Consider the following 12,063-nt stretch of genomic DNA (forward strand, 5'->3'; position numbering starts at 1 on the left):
TTTTGCTTTTTAAAGAGAATTATTATTTAAACATTGTGTTCTGATGTACTCTTAATTTGCAGGAATGTGAAAAATTTTCAGGAGCGCGAACAATTTTCAGGAGCTTGAACGTGACTGCAGCAGCGTTGCTTTTGATTTAAATGAGACCAGGAATGGGTCTGTCTAGGCTAGACAAAGTGTGGACCCCATGTATCCTAAACGCAGTACAGTACTTATTTTAATTACTAGCTAGGACTTATTTCACAGAACGGTGAGTATCTCCATTCTAACGACGAATCATTTTCTCTTTCTGTAATGACGGCGATTGCCTCATTATACTTTCCGTGGTGTATAATTTCTGTGTTGCCACAAGTGGATGTAGAGCAAAAAACCTCGCTCATCCAGTCAGCCGAGGATACTCGAGGCAGATTACCCTTTAAAGCACATATAAACCAACAGGAGAAACCAAAAGCTGAATATCCCCACTTTGAGGTTCTGGTTCCTTTAGCTTAGCATGACATGAATGATATTTTCTTTCCTTCATAGAAGGGAAAGACAATTCTGTTCTGCCATTAAATAAAATGCTTGAAATCTCCCAGTTTAAAATTCTATGCTTTACATATAGTATCCAGCATCTTACTGGGTAGATCTGTCATTAAAAGGAGGTCTAACAGACACTGTGAATTGTCACGTCCGTACCAGATGTAAGCAGTACTTATCTGTGCCTTCATGGAAAAGGACAATGTGTTTACCCTACTTACCAAAAAACTCATTCTGAGCTGGCAGGTAAAAGCTGCTGCTTTACTTACGAGTAACCAACCATTTTGAAAGACGTCAGTGCGCGTTCATATATTCGTTATTCCAGCAGAACTGGAGACACCGCCGATTTCATCGCTAGGAAGCCTTTATTGAATGAAAGGCGTAACACCTCCTTTTTAGCTAAGTATTTGGGAAAATACCCTTATGAGTAGTTACCCAGCTGACGTAGTTTTCAACAAGGACAGAAAGAGCTTTGCTTTTTAAACTCCCGTCTCATACATATGGAACATAATCATATAAAAATGTATTTGAACTTTATTTATTACGGACATCAAAGAAAAATAACGAACAGTATACGACCCCTTTCGAAATCTCTTTGGACCGCAAAATCTGGCCTACATAGCTTTTGCATTTGTGTAAATGCTTGGTTATGGGGACGCTTTCGTAATGTCGACAGAGCTGCGGACGTGACAAAGGAGATGGTACCAATACAACTGACCCCTTTACTCGAATAAACCCATAGCGACAGAAACACCTTTATGTCAGGTCACAGCTTTGCTGTGGCAGTATACAGTAATATATGCATAGCAACAAATTCACAGAACGCACTCAGTTACGGAGAATAAACCTCGTCAAGTCTGCTGTATCTTCCGACAAACGTAACCGGCGGCTTCGCTGTAGGTGGAGCGCAAACCGCGTTCTTCTGGAATCGGCCGGGGCTGCCATTTTGGGCGTCGCGCAGCCGCGTGGCGTTACAGCAGGAAGTCCGGCCGTCCCCTTTCCCGGGGGCTCTGACCGCCTTTTGCCTCCTCTGCGGGTGTTCCTCAGGTGCAGATCTTCCAGTCAGAATACGTGTGCGCGCTGGACGAGGAAGGCACGAGCCATTACAATGGCGTTGCTATGGGGACTGATGGGGACAAGTCTTTTTTGGTCCGCAGGCTAGTCGCCAGGGCCGGAGCTACCGACGGGAGCGGTGCCTTGCGTTCACGGCGGCGACCGCGACCGCAGCCCGCCCGCAGGGCGCTCTTCGCGCCCCGGCCGCCACTTCAGCTACCGCGGACACCCTTCACCCGCTCACACGGGGTTCCGAGCGCCGGGGCCAACGCGCCGCCCCGTTTCTACTGCCGGGGGGCCGGCGCGGCGGGCCCCGGCGCCGGTTAGCCCCGCCTGCAGGCGGCGGCGCCGCCGCCGGGGGAGGCGCGGGGACTGCCCCTCGCCGAGGTGTGCGGGCACGTGTTGCCGCGCCGGGGGCTGCCGGCGGCCGCGAGGGCCTCCGCACCGGCCCCGGGCGGGCGGGGGGCGGCGGCAGGTGCCGCTGCCGGGGGCGAGCGCCGCCGAGCGGCCGTTGCCGGGGGGGGGGGCGGGGGCACGCGCGCGGCGGCCCCGGAGGGGCTGGGGCGGGTGCCGGCCGGAAGTGACGGGGCTGGACTGATTCACCTGCTGGGCGGTGCGCGGGGCGGGGGAGGTGCCCGTTGGGAGCCGCGGGGACGCAGCTGCCCGTCGTCCGCGCCACGCCATGGAGCCGCCGCCGCTGCCGGTGGTGGTGGTGGTGTCCCTCGTGCTGCTCTGCTCCGCAGGTGGGCGCCGGGCGCAGGTGGAGGGGAAGGGGACCGAAAGGGAGGGAGGGGAGCGGCGGCGGCGGCGGCGGCTCTGTCGGGTCGGGAGAAAGGGCGGCGGGGAGCTGCTGCCTGCCCGGCTTCTCCCCCGCTGTCCTGGGGGGCGCCTGCCCCACCGCGTCCCGGAGTACCTCCGCCCGTGTGGCCGCCCCTGCGTGTGTGCGGGGGGGGGGGGGGGGGGGTGAGGGGCTCCGTCTCCGCCGGTCCTTCTGCCGGGCGGGCGACGCCGCCCGGCCCCTGCTCGCCTGCGGATGCGGCCGGGTGGCGGCGCCCGAGGCGCGGTGCCCGGGCGGGCGCTGGCGGCTGGGGCGCGCTGCGGGGCCGACCCGGGCTTTGTTAGCCGCCCGCCAGCGGGGCGGCCGGCGCCGCTGCCGCGGTTTGTCTCTTCCCCCTTCCTCCCGTCCCCGCCCGCCTCTGCCCGTCCCCCCTCCCGGGCAGCCCTCGGCGTGGCTGGGGGCGACCCGCCCCGCTGTGGGCTCCGTCCGTCTGCCGCCGCGTGCCTTTTTTCTCAGGCGGCGGCGGCGGCGGGGGGGGGGCGGTCTGTGCGTGACGGGCTCTCCGCGCGGCCCCCGGCGGCGGTGCGGTGCCGTGCCGTGGTGCCCGCCCGGTGTCGCTCCCGGCGCCCCGCCTCTGGTTGCGCCCCGGGCCGGCGGGGCGAGCGGCCCGCGGCGTGCGCGGCTGGGGAGGGACGGCGGCCGGAGCGGCTCCCGCTGCGGGCGTGCGGCCGTGTAAGCGCCACGCGTGAAAACCGAAGTGAAAAGAACAAAAAAATTAAATTTAAAAAAAAAAAACCCAAAACCACCAAGACCAACCCTGCACGTGTATACCTCCTTAGTATCTGGATCTAACTTCGAGGTTGGTCCTGTTTTGAGAGGGTGGAAGGGGCCGGGTGGCTTCCAGAGAGCCCTCGCGACCCGGTTGTCCCAGACTCGACGGCTGTGATTGAACTCTGTGGAGAAAACACGAGAGAATTTGAGGGTGGGGGGAAAGGAGTTGAATTGGATGGATCTGAACTCGTTTGTTTCTCTTGCTGAGACAAAACAAAGGAGTAGATACTCTCAAGCCAAAAACAAACCAAAGGTGCCTGGGCTACTAAAAAGTAGGCAAACGTTTTTCATCTCAAACACGAGGTGTTACTAGGTTCCTGTAACGAACTCAGTCGAAGCGCCATGTTAACGTTTCCTAAAAATATCTTTAAAAAAATTAGTTTCCGCTACAGTTGACCCAAACTTACATGAAACTACAAAAGATGACAAAACACCTACGGAGGTTCAGGTTCACAAAAATGTGTATCAGCAGTGTCAGGACGCCAGTTTTTGTTCCTGTTGAAATGTTAATGTCTTTGTTGATGTCACTGCTTTTCTGGGAAATTACTCATGGGATCAAAATTCTGCCTCTATAATGGAATGAACAACTCTGATCTCCTGCGTGAAAGGTTGTCACTAGTTCTGCATTAACTGTTTCTCTAAGCAGAGTTAGAAACAAGAGAGATGCTGTGTAAGAACTATGAGTTACTAGTATTTAGTTGACCTGGTTAGCGATTAAGATTTATATTGAAACGCTTCATGTAACTAAAGCTGCGAAAAAAGCTTGTTGTGAGTAGAGTTATTATATGTACTGTGAATGAGCTGGACCACTGCTAGGATATCAAAGGCCATGATACTATAAAGCTAGGAATAATTAATATATGACGCAATGTAAAACCAGAACAGAATTTTACGCTTTAGCTTTACTGAAGTATACAAGTGTCTTCAGACTTCACTGTGAAATTGGATGACTTCGTAAAGGAAGTAATGTATTTGTGTTTTGATTAAGAATATCTTTTGCGTGGTTATTTGGATGACTGTACCCTGAAAGACACACACATTTCACAGTCCTCTAAAGGAAATAATTTAATAATCTATATATCGTGGGAGTTGATACATCATCTGAGCTTGCTTGTGTTTTTTTTTCTCCGTCAGGTTGGGTTAATAATATTTCTGGGTCTGTGTTCCAGGTAGACATTAGTTCCTTCACTGAGGGAGTGGATGTCAGTAAGTTGCTGCTGTTCTCTGTATGGACCAAACTTAGAAGGAGGGAAGCTAATTTGTGTGCAATTGAGTGAAAGCTGTTGGCAGTGGAGGATTGTCGAGGTGCTGAAGTCTTTACTTGGGTTTGTGGTACTGGAATAATTTGTCATGGTATTTTGGGGCTTGCACTATGTGCTATTTTCACAGCTCTTTTTTTCCCCTGTAAGCCTCGCTTTCCTTGTTTCACTATCACTGAAAGTAGAGGATTGAAAATAAGCATTCTTATTTATACAATGTCAGTTATCTTGACTGTACAAAATACACCTTCAGCAGGCAACGGGCCTGTACCGTTACGTGTTGAAATAGGAAAGTGTTTGGATTTAAACTGTCCCTGAACCCTGCTCAGGGGTTTAATCCCTCCGTTAAGATCAATTTCACAGCCATAAATAACTGAATTGGGAACTTCTTTCCCTTGCAGGAAGGGAAGAGTTCATCCTTGAGCATTTCAGGGTGCTAGGGGAGAACAGTCCTTTTCTGCTCTATCTTTGTAATTAGTAATTAATTAATTCTAGTGACTGCCTCAGTATTACATGGCTGTGGAATTTGTGGCAGTTTCTCTTTGCATTGGTGCTTCTGGAAGATGACCACAAAACAGGCTGGTGTAGTGAAATTTAGTCTTCTGCTGTCTTGCAGACTTCTGGTATGAATTTACATTTGGATGGCTATTTCTGCACTCATAACAGCTTTTCTAATTGTACTAATTCTTCTCTATCTAAAAAATGCACTCCAGGTCTGTGGTGAGTGAGAACTTGATGGCCATTTGGTGTGTATTGTAGTTGGGAATTCCCAAAAGGTGCAAATTCTGTTTAACTTACGTGAACATTGTATAACTGTCATCAACAAATCCTGGAATAGGGCAATAGAAATGATGTACCTCTTCAGATCTTGAAATATTTTACTGAGAATAATTGATATTAAACTGTTCCAAAGGGCAATACACAATTCTGATTTGAAGAGGAAAGCTCAGTCATGATGTTAAGTGCTGCCGGATCATTTTGTTAGGTCTTATGGATGTGTAAACTGGTGTATGGGGTTTGGTGTTTTTTTTTTTTAATTAATTCTAAGCTTTCCAGAATGCATGGTCATCTCGAGAGCTAATGTAAAGAAAGTCTATTGTTTCTCATTGCCAGTGGCACTGAGCACATGTTTGCCTATGCTGTGACTTCAGGGGGACGGTGTACATACTAGTAACCTTTTCCTGCCTATACAGTGTTGGGGAAATCATCTCATTCCATTTGGAGCAAATTCAAGTTTGTGTAGGGTTTTAGAAGGCTGAGAATAAATATCGGTGCCTAACTTGTGATCCTGATCTAACAAATTAGATACTGACCTATGGCTGTTAAACTTTTAATGTGTAATGGCAGAACGCAAATTTTCAATAACTATGAAATGTTAACATAGCCAGATTAGTATCTATCTTTGTATAGCTATAAAAAAAGTGATTACATCTGTGGTGATCCATTTAGCCTTCAGAAGACATGTTACACAAAATAGTAATGCTGTGCACATAAATGCTCAAATTGGGAATAAGAGTTTGAGTAGAGTTTTAAGGTAAATAACTAGGCAGGAATTTCTTTAGTCTGTAGTGATATCTTATCGCTGCTCTTTTGGGTTTTTTTGTTTTTTTTTTTTAACAATAGTAATTTTGTACTATATTGAAATTCTGCAATGTGTGATGCTTTGTTAATAGAATATTAAGCTTTTAAATAAAAATAAAGTTCAGGTAAGCTTTGAGAAAAGTCTGTGGTTATTGCCCTATCATTGTGGTATTCATAAAACTTGGAAAAGTATTTCCAATAACATGCATGCAGGAGCAGAACCTAATGCAGACATGGTAAGTCAGCATTTGGTGGCTAGTAAACTTTGTCAGATATGTAAAATAAGGAACTTAAGCCTGTTCATGTTTTTATGCATGCAACAGGATCACACAGAAGCTTAAATTAGGAGAAATTTGACTACCGCAGGAGTTAAGTGACCATTCCTATCCCAGTCTCTTAATTGCTAAACCTGGTACGCTTCACCCGTTGCAGAGTAATTGTAACAATTTGCAGGGTTCAAGTTCTTCTTAAGACATTAAAAGTTATCTGAAGTTCAGGACTCCTTTCCTAGGTTCCCTGGATCTTAGTGTTTCAAGAAGTATGAGAAACTTTAACTAGAGATGACTTCATCAGCTAGTTACTGCTGTGACATCGACCATGAGATTTGAATTACAGGCATTTTGCCTTAACTAATCTTGTGTTTATCAGAAGGTATTTTATGCAATCAGAATGCTGCTGCAAAGATTATTATAGCTCATCACTTTGCTCTCCTCTGACTGCCCACCCCCCCCACCCCCACCCCCAGCGCTGGCTTCCCCTGTGTTGCATCAAACTTCAGCTGCCTGTCTGTCTTCACTTCCAGTGCTTGTCACAACCTCTTCCAAAGCTGAGTCTGCTTAATATAGAGATGAAACTACCGCTCCTAAATGCCTGGTTTAGCTTCTGTTGCTGCTTTACAAAGAATATATTTACATATGAGTACTAGTATGCTTTGCTACTGGTTCCATTCATGCTTCAAGAAATTCCTTGTAAATATCTTTGAATCTGCCTCAGTATCGGAGCGTTTTAAAACTCATTTGCCACAGTGCCCACAGAGATTTGTACAGACTAGAGAACTTGTTTTTGGGGCCAGTATTGTTTCATCATACTTCCTAACTAATGTAATCATTTGTTGCTTGCATGCATTTATAAGCTTTTAATGGCAGGGATTCTTTTTTTGCTCTTGTTGCAACCTCTGTTTCATTTCATGGAGCTTTTAGATGCTATGTGAAACATTATAAATAAGGAGAAGTTTCAACAATTGTGTGGCTACCAGCTTGTAAGAATGCCTCCCCCTCCCCCTTACATCAATTTAGTTACTGCTAGCTAAATACGCAGTTAGCTTATGCTGGCTCTTCCCTTTTTTTTCTTTTTTCTTTCTTTCTTTTTAGGGAATTCCTCTTTTTACTAGTTTGCATCTTTCAGGGGATAGTTATAAGAAGAGCCACTTCAGCCTGTTGCCATGGGACTAAGTAGCAGTGAAGCTATAGTTCTGTGGAAACCTGTTTCGGTAGCAGCTTGAACATAAGCAGCCCCTGCATCCTTGCTGGTCATTTCCTTTACCGCACAGCTGCCTTGATTGTGTGAGTGTGTGGTGAAGGGGTCTGAGTTGAGGCTGCTTGAAACTTTGATTCATTTTTTTAACTGGTTAGATTGCAGGATATGAAACAAGAAAAAGTTTTGCCAACAACTTGTCTTGGTACAGGGCAGGAATGAGTGACAGGAAGGATGGCAGAAGAGCATTAGGAGGAAAACCCATTCTGCTTGATCAATATTCTCCCATAGGAGAGAAATGTCTGTATAACCTTTGCCTGGGGGGAGCTTAGCTGGGGAGTCTGACTGTATCGCTAAAGAAATCATAGAATCATTGAGGTTGGAAAAGACCTCTAAGATCATCGAGTCCAACCGTCGACCCAACACCACCATGCCCACTAAAACATGTCCCTAAGTGCCTCATCTACTCGTCTTTTAAATACCTCCAGGGATGGGGACTCAACCACTTCCCTGGGCAGCCTGTTCCAATGTTTCACCACTCTTTCAGTAAAGACATTTTTCCTCACGTCCAATCTAAACCTCCCCTGGCGCAACTTGAGGCCATTTCCTCTCGTCCTATCGCTAGTTACTTGGGAGAAGAGACCGACACCCACCTCGCTACAACCTCCTTTCAGGTAGTTGTAGAGAGCGATGAGGTCTCCCCTCAGCCTCCTTTTCTCCAGGCTAAACAACCCCCGTTCCCTCAGCCGCTCCTCATAAGACTTGTTCTCCAGACCCCTCACCAGCCTCATTGCCCTTCTCTGGACACGCTCCAGCACCTCAACATCCTTCTTGTAGTGAGGGGCTCAAAACTGAACACAGTATTCGAGGTGCGGCCTCAATCAGGCAGTCAGTTGAATGGCTAGGTGTTACCTCAAAGATTATTTTGGCATCCCATTTCATGTTGTACCTGGCATTCATCTGGCTTCATGGCAAGCCAGTTCAGGGAGTTTCAAAGTCAGAAAAATAGTAAATTTTTGTAAGGTCAGTTTTCTACCTGTTCCTTTTCCTGATCTCAATGAGATGGAGTCTGAGTTGTAACAAAAGAGAGTCAGCTGGAACCTCAAAACCACATTGGTGGAGTATATTACTATTGATTTTTTTTATGTCACCTACTTATTGGATCATATAGTCAAAACTTGTGATGTGATAGAGAGGCAAGATTTGGAGCTTTTTTAGCAGTAGGCTGGAGCCATTCACCGGTGCTGTGATGTCCTTTAGCTACTGTTAAGTATCTGAGGTACTTGATGGTCACAAGTTTTGCAGTTCTACTTGCTGCTACATTTTTTGAATAGATTTTTTTTTTCATGCCCTATAGCTGAAACCTACGCTTAGTATGTTGAAAGATGATTAATCAACAAGAAATACTTGGTGTGCATGGAAGGAAGGATAAGAATTTCATAAATTCACAACTGTTTTAACTTGTGCAGAGTAAGTTTGTATAGGGAATTGAAATTTCATATATTCACTGATCCTGCATTTTTAGTTCTTCCTTTTAGATGTATTAACAGCATAAGCTACAAGGAATGTTTCATCTCAGTTGTTTTAAGGCATGTAAAAATAAGGGGTGTGTGTGTATATATTTTAAAGCCTCCATAAATGTTTTAAATGACTAGTTAACTTTGTGGCTATTTAGGGTGGATATGCTAATTCTTTGAACTTATTCCTTTCTGGCTGTTTCTTACATGGCAGGGAGGCGGGCAGGGAGGGAAGCAAAAACAGGCAGACAGCCACTTCTTTCTGTCATTGTGATGCTTCACCTTTTTATTTAAAAAATCAGCAACAACAAAACAACCCAAAACCAAAAAATCCAACCCTGTACTACTGGATGAAATAATTTTCAGTCTTAATGCAAAACTTGCATGTGCTAGGAAAAAGCATTGCTTGTTCAGTAGCTCAGAAGAGCCAAAACCCCTTTACTCAAGTGAAAATAATATGGCTGCTCAGTTAAGTGTTTGATTGTACTTAACTCCGTGATGCATTGACTGACAGATGTGCCTAACACATTCACACTGCAAAAGGGCTGCTTCATTCAGTTTCCTTTTACATGCCATCAAATTGGCAGGGAAAAAAATGGAATCATGTGACTTGATTGCTTAGTGACTGTATAAGCCTTCAGTATCAGTTTATAATTGGAAAATAAGTGACTTGCAGGGCTAAAAGCAAAACCAACTCATGCAGTTGATGTAGACTTGGTAGAGGAGAGACAGGCTTTTGTGTGAATAAGTCGTGTCAGGATTTGGGTTCTGATTCCCCCCCCCCCCCCTTGGCTGAAAAAAGTCTTTGTAATGGTTGGCCCTCATTTCATTTTGCACTTCTTAATACTCTTCTGGATGGTTCCTTAATGGCTCATAAGTGCAGTCTGAAGGTACAGTTTCACATTACACCTAGCCACATTACAGGTGTGATGTGGTTGCATCTGGTATAACTTCATATGTCCGTTGAGGTTGTTGCTACTTCCAGAGACGGTGTTGGGTTCCTTCTTCCCTCCCTTGGGTCAGAGCAGCGTCGCGCAGCTGCTCCGTGAGTCCGTCCAGCTGATACAAAAGAAAACTTTTTTTTTGGTGTATGTTGTTTTCCTGTTGGGTGAGTTCACAGATTCAGACCACTTGGTGGCTGCGCGGCGCGGGGCTGCACAGCGCCGCTGGCTCTGAGCTGGCAGCGGCGTAGCTGGTGTAGGTGTAATGTGAAATTGCTCTCTGCGGGTGGGGCTCCCTGGCAGTGTAGGCAAACCCTGACCAAGGCCCGGGCAGCCTCGCAGCTTTTCTGCCTCTGGCTTTGTGCTCCCGCCACGTACCCTGTGCTTGGGGGACTCTCGTTCAGAGAACCCCACCAGGAGAGAAAAAGCAAAACTTCCTGTGCAGTGTCAGTTTTTAGCGGAGTCAACTCTTTATTCTGGCTTTCTGCTGCTTTGCATAAAGTGTTACTGGCGTAAAGGGAGGTGACGGGATCAAACCCGAGGATGAGAGGGCAGGACCTCAGCAGATCCAAAGTATTCCAGTTGTCATTCCCTTAACACTGCAGGTTGAATTAGGTCATGCTGGATCATTTAAACGTGACCAAGCATTATAACTCGGAACTCATAGTGATCTTCTGTAGATGTTGAGCTAAACAGTACTCCTGTGCTTAAAATTACGACTAATCCCAATTTTTGTTACAATATCCCCTCCCCCTTTATGTTGCCCTCCCCCGAAAGCGTATCCTTTCTTTCAGTAATGAGATACAAATGCTCCCTCTCTCAACTTGATAAGCATGTCCCTCTCGAGTAAGGTCATCAACTGCTGCAGTTGCTAGGATACTTGGCCTGGTGACTTTGGGTTTAGCAACAAAAAAGCTTCAAGAATGTGCTGAACAAGTAAGGAGCACAAGGACAGTTGTAAAAGGAGAGGGATGTTGGATAGAATCTGAAGGCAAAGGAGATGTCAGGGAGGAAGCGAAAGTTGGGGGGGGAGTAAAAGATCAGTAAAGCTTTAGGGTTTTTTAGGGGTTTAGGTTTTCTTAGTTGCATAACTATTCCAGCTGATCTCAAGTGAATTGTGGTTGGGAATGAAATTAAGTTCATGCTATGTGTTCGTAAGGTTGCGGTTATTTGTAGTTCTGTTTATATGAGTCTTAAAGTTAAGAATTTTTTGTTAGATTGGGAGGATGAGTAACTTCTAACTTAATTGTGCAGTACATTTTAAACTGGGGTATGGGTATGCGACACTACATGAATTAGAGCTAGTTATTCAGTTAATGCTGTCTGAGGACATCCAGACTGAAAGAGCGCTTTTTTTTTTTCTGTTTTTGAAGAAGTATGCTTAGCCTGTTTCCTGTTGTTTTAGTTTTTTTTTTTTTTTCCTTGCATGATTTGACAGAGGATTTGAGGATTCAGGTGAACTCTGGTAGATACTCAGTAACTGAACAGTTATTGTTGAATTGTTGTATTTTGTCAGATTTTTCAGGCTAGACCAATGCAGGATTGCTTCAGCTTTGGCTTCCATTCAAAGCAGATCACCTTAAGGTGGTGTTTGTGGTATTCTGAAGGAGAATAGGTCTCTTTGAGCTGTTCTGCAGAAATTGTGAGCTTAGAGTGGCAAAACTTCAATTTTTGGAACTGGTCAGATTTCAGTGGTTACTGAAAACCATGTTTGTTCTGTGAGTCTGGGGATCAGACAGTAGAAAGGAATATAAGACATAGTAGTGGAGTCCTCTTTAATTGCGGAAGCAGGTGAAAGGGGAAAAGTAGAAATAGGCAGGGAGAAAGTAAATCCATGATTTGAAGAAGTAATGTCACACTGGTTACTTTAAGGGTAAGTACAACTGGGAGACTTTGCCCAGTAAATGTGCCTCAGAAAAGTGGTGCTTCCCACCCACCCCGCCCCCGGTTGCTCAGAGGAAGTGAAGTTTGGAAATACAAACCCACTGTTTTGAGACCCAGCAGCAGCAGAGTTGACTATCCAGGTGGTAGAACTTTGCCAGGCTTATTCTGACATGCAGGTTTTTTCCTGTATTTTGCTTTAAGTGCTCCTGCTGTTTCATCAGCCTTCT

At 46.0% G+C, this 12,063-nt stretch overlaps 1 protein-coding gene across 2 annotated transcripts in view; it reads left to right on the top strand.

Annotated features, from left to right (window-relative positions):
• Window positions 1-2,202: 2,202 nt before the first annotated feature.
• CXADR (CXADR cell adhesion molecule) overlaps window positions 2,203-12,063 on the top strand; it is a 35,397-nt gene continuing 25,536 nt past the window's right edge. For both annotated transcript variants that reach the window (XM_076352269.1, XM_076352260.1), the window contains exon 1: window positions 2,203-2,315. In XM_076352269.1, the coding sequence (XP_076208384.1) occupies window positions 2,255-2,315 (61 nt within the window). In that variant the 5' untranslated portion in view covers window positions 2,203-2,254. The remainder of the gene's footprint in view (window positions 2,316-12,063) is intronic.

Source organism: Aptenodytes patagonicus, chromosome 1 (genome assembly GCF_965638725.1).
Source record: "Aptenodytes patagonicus chromosome 1, bAptPat1.pri.cur, whole genome shotgun sequence".
In the NCBI taxonomy this organism is placed as follows: domain Eukaryota; kingdom Metazoa; phylum Chordata; class Aves; order Sphenisciformes; family Spheniscidae; genus Aptenodytes; species Aptenodytes patagonicus.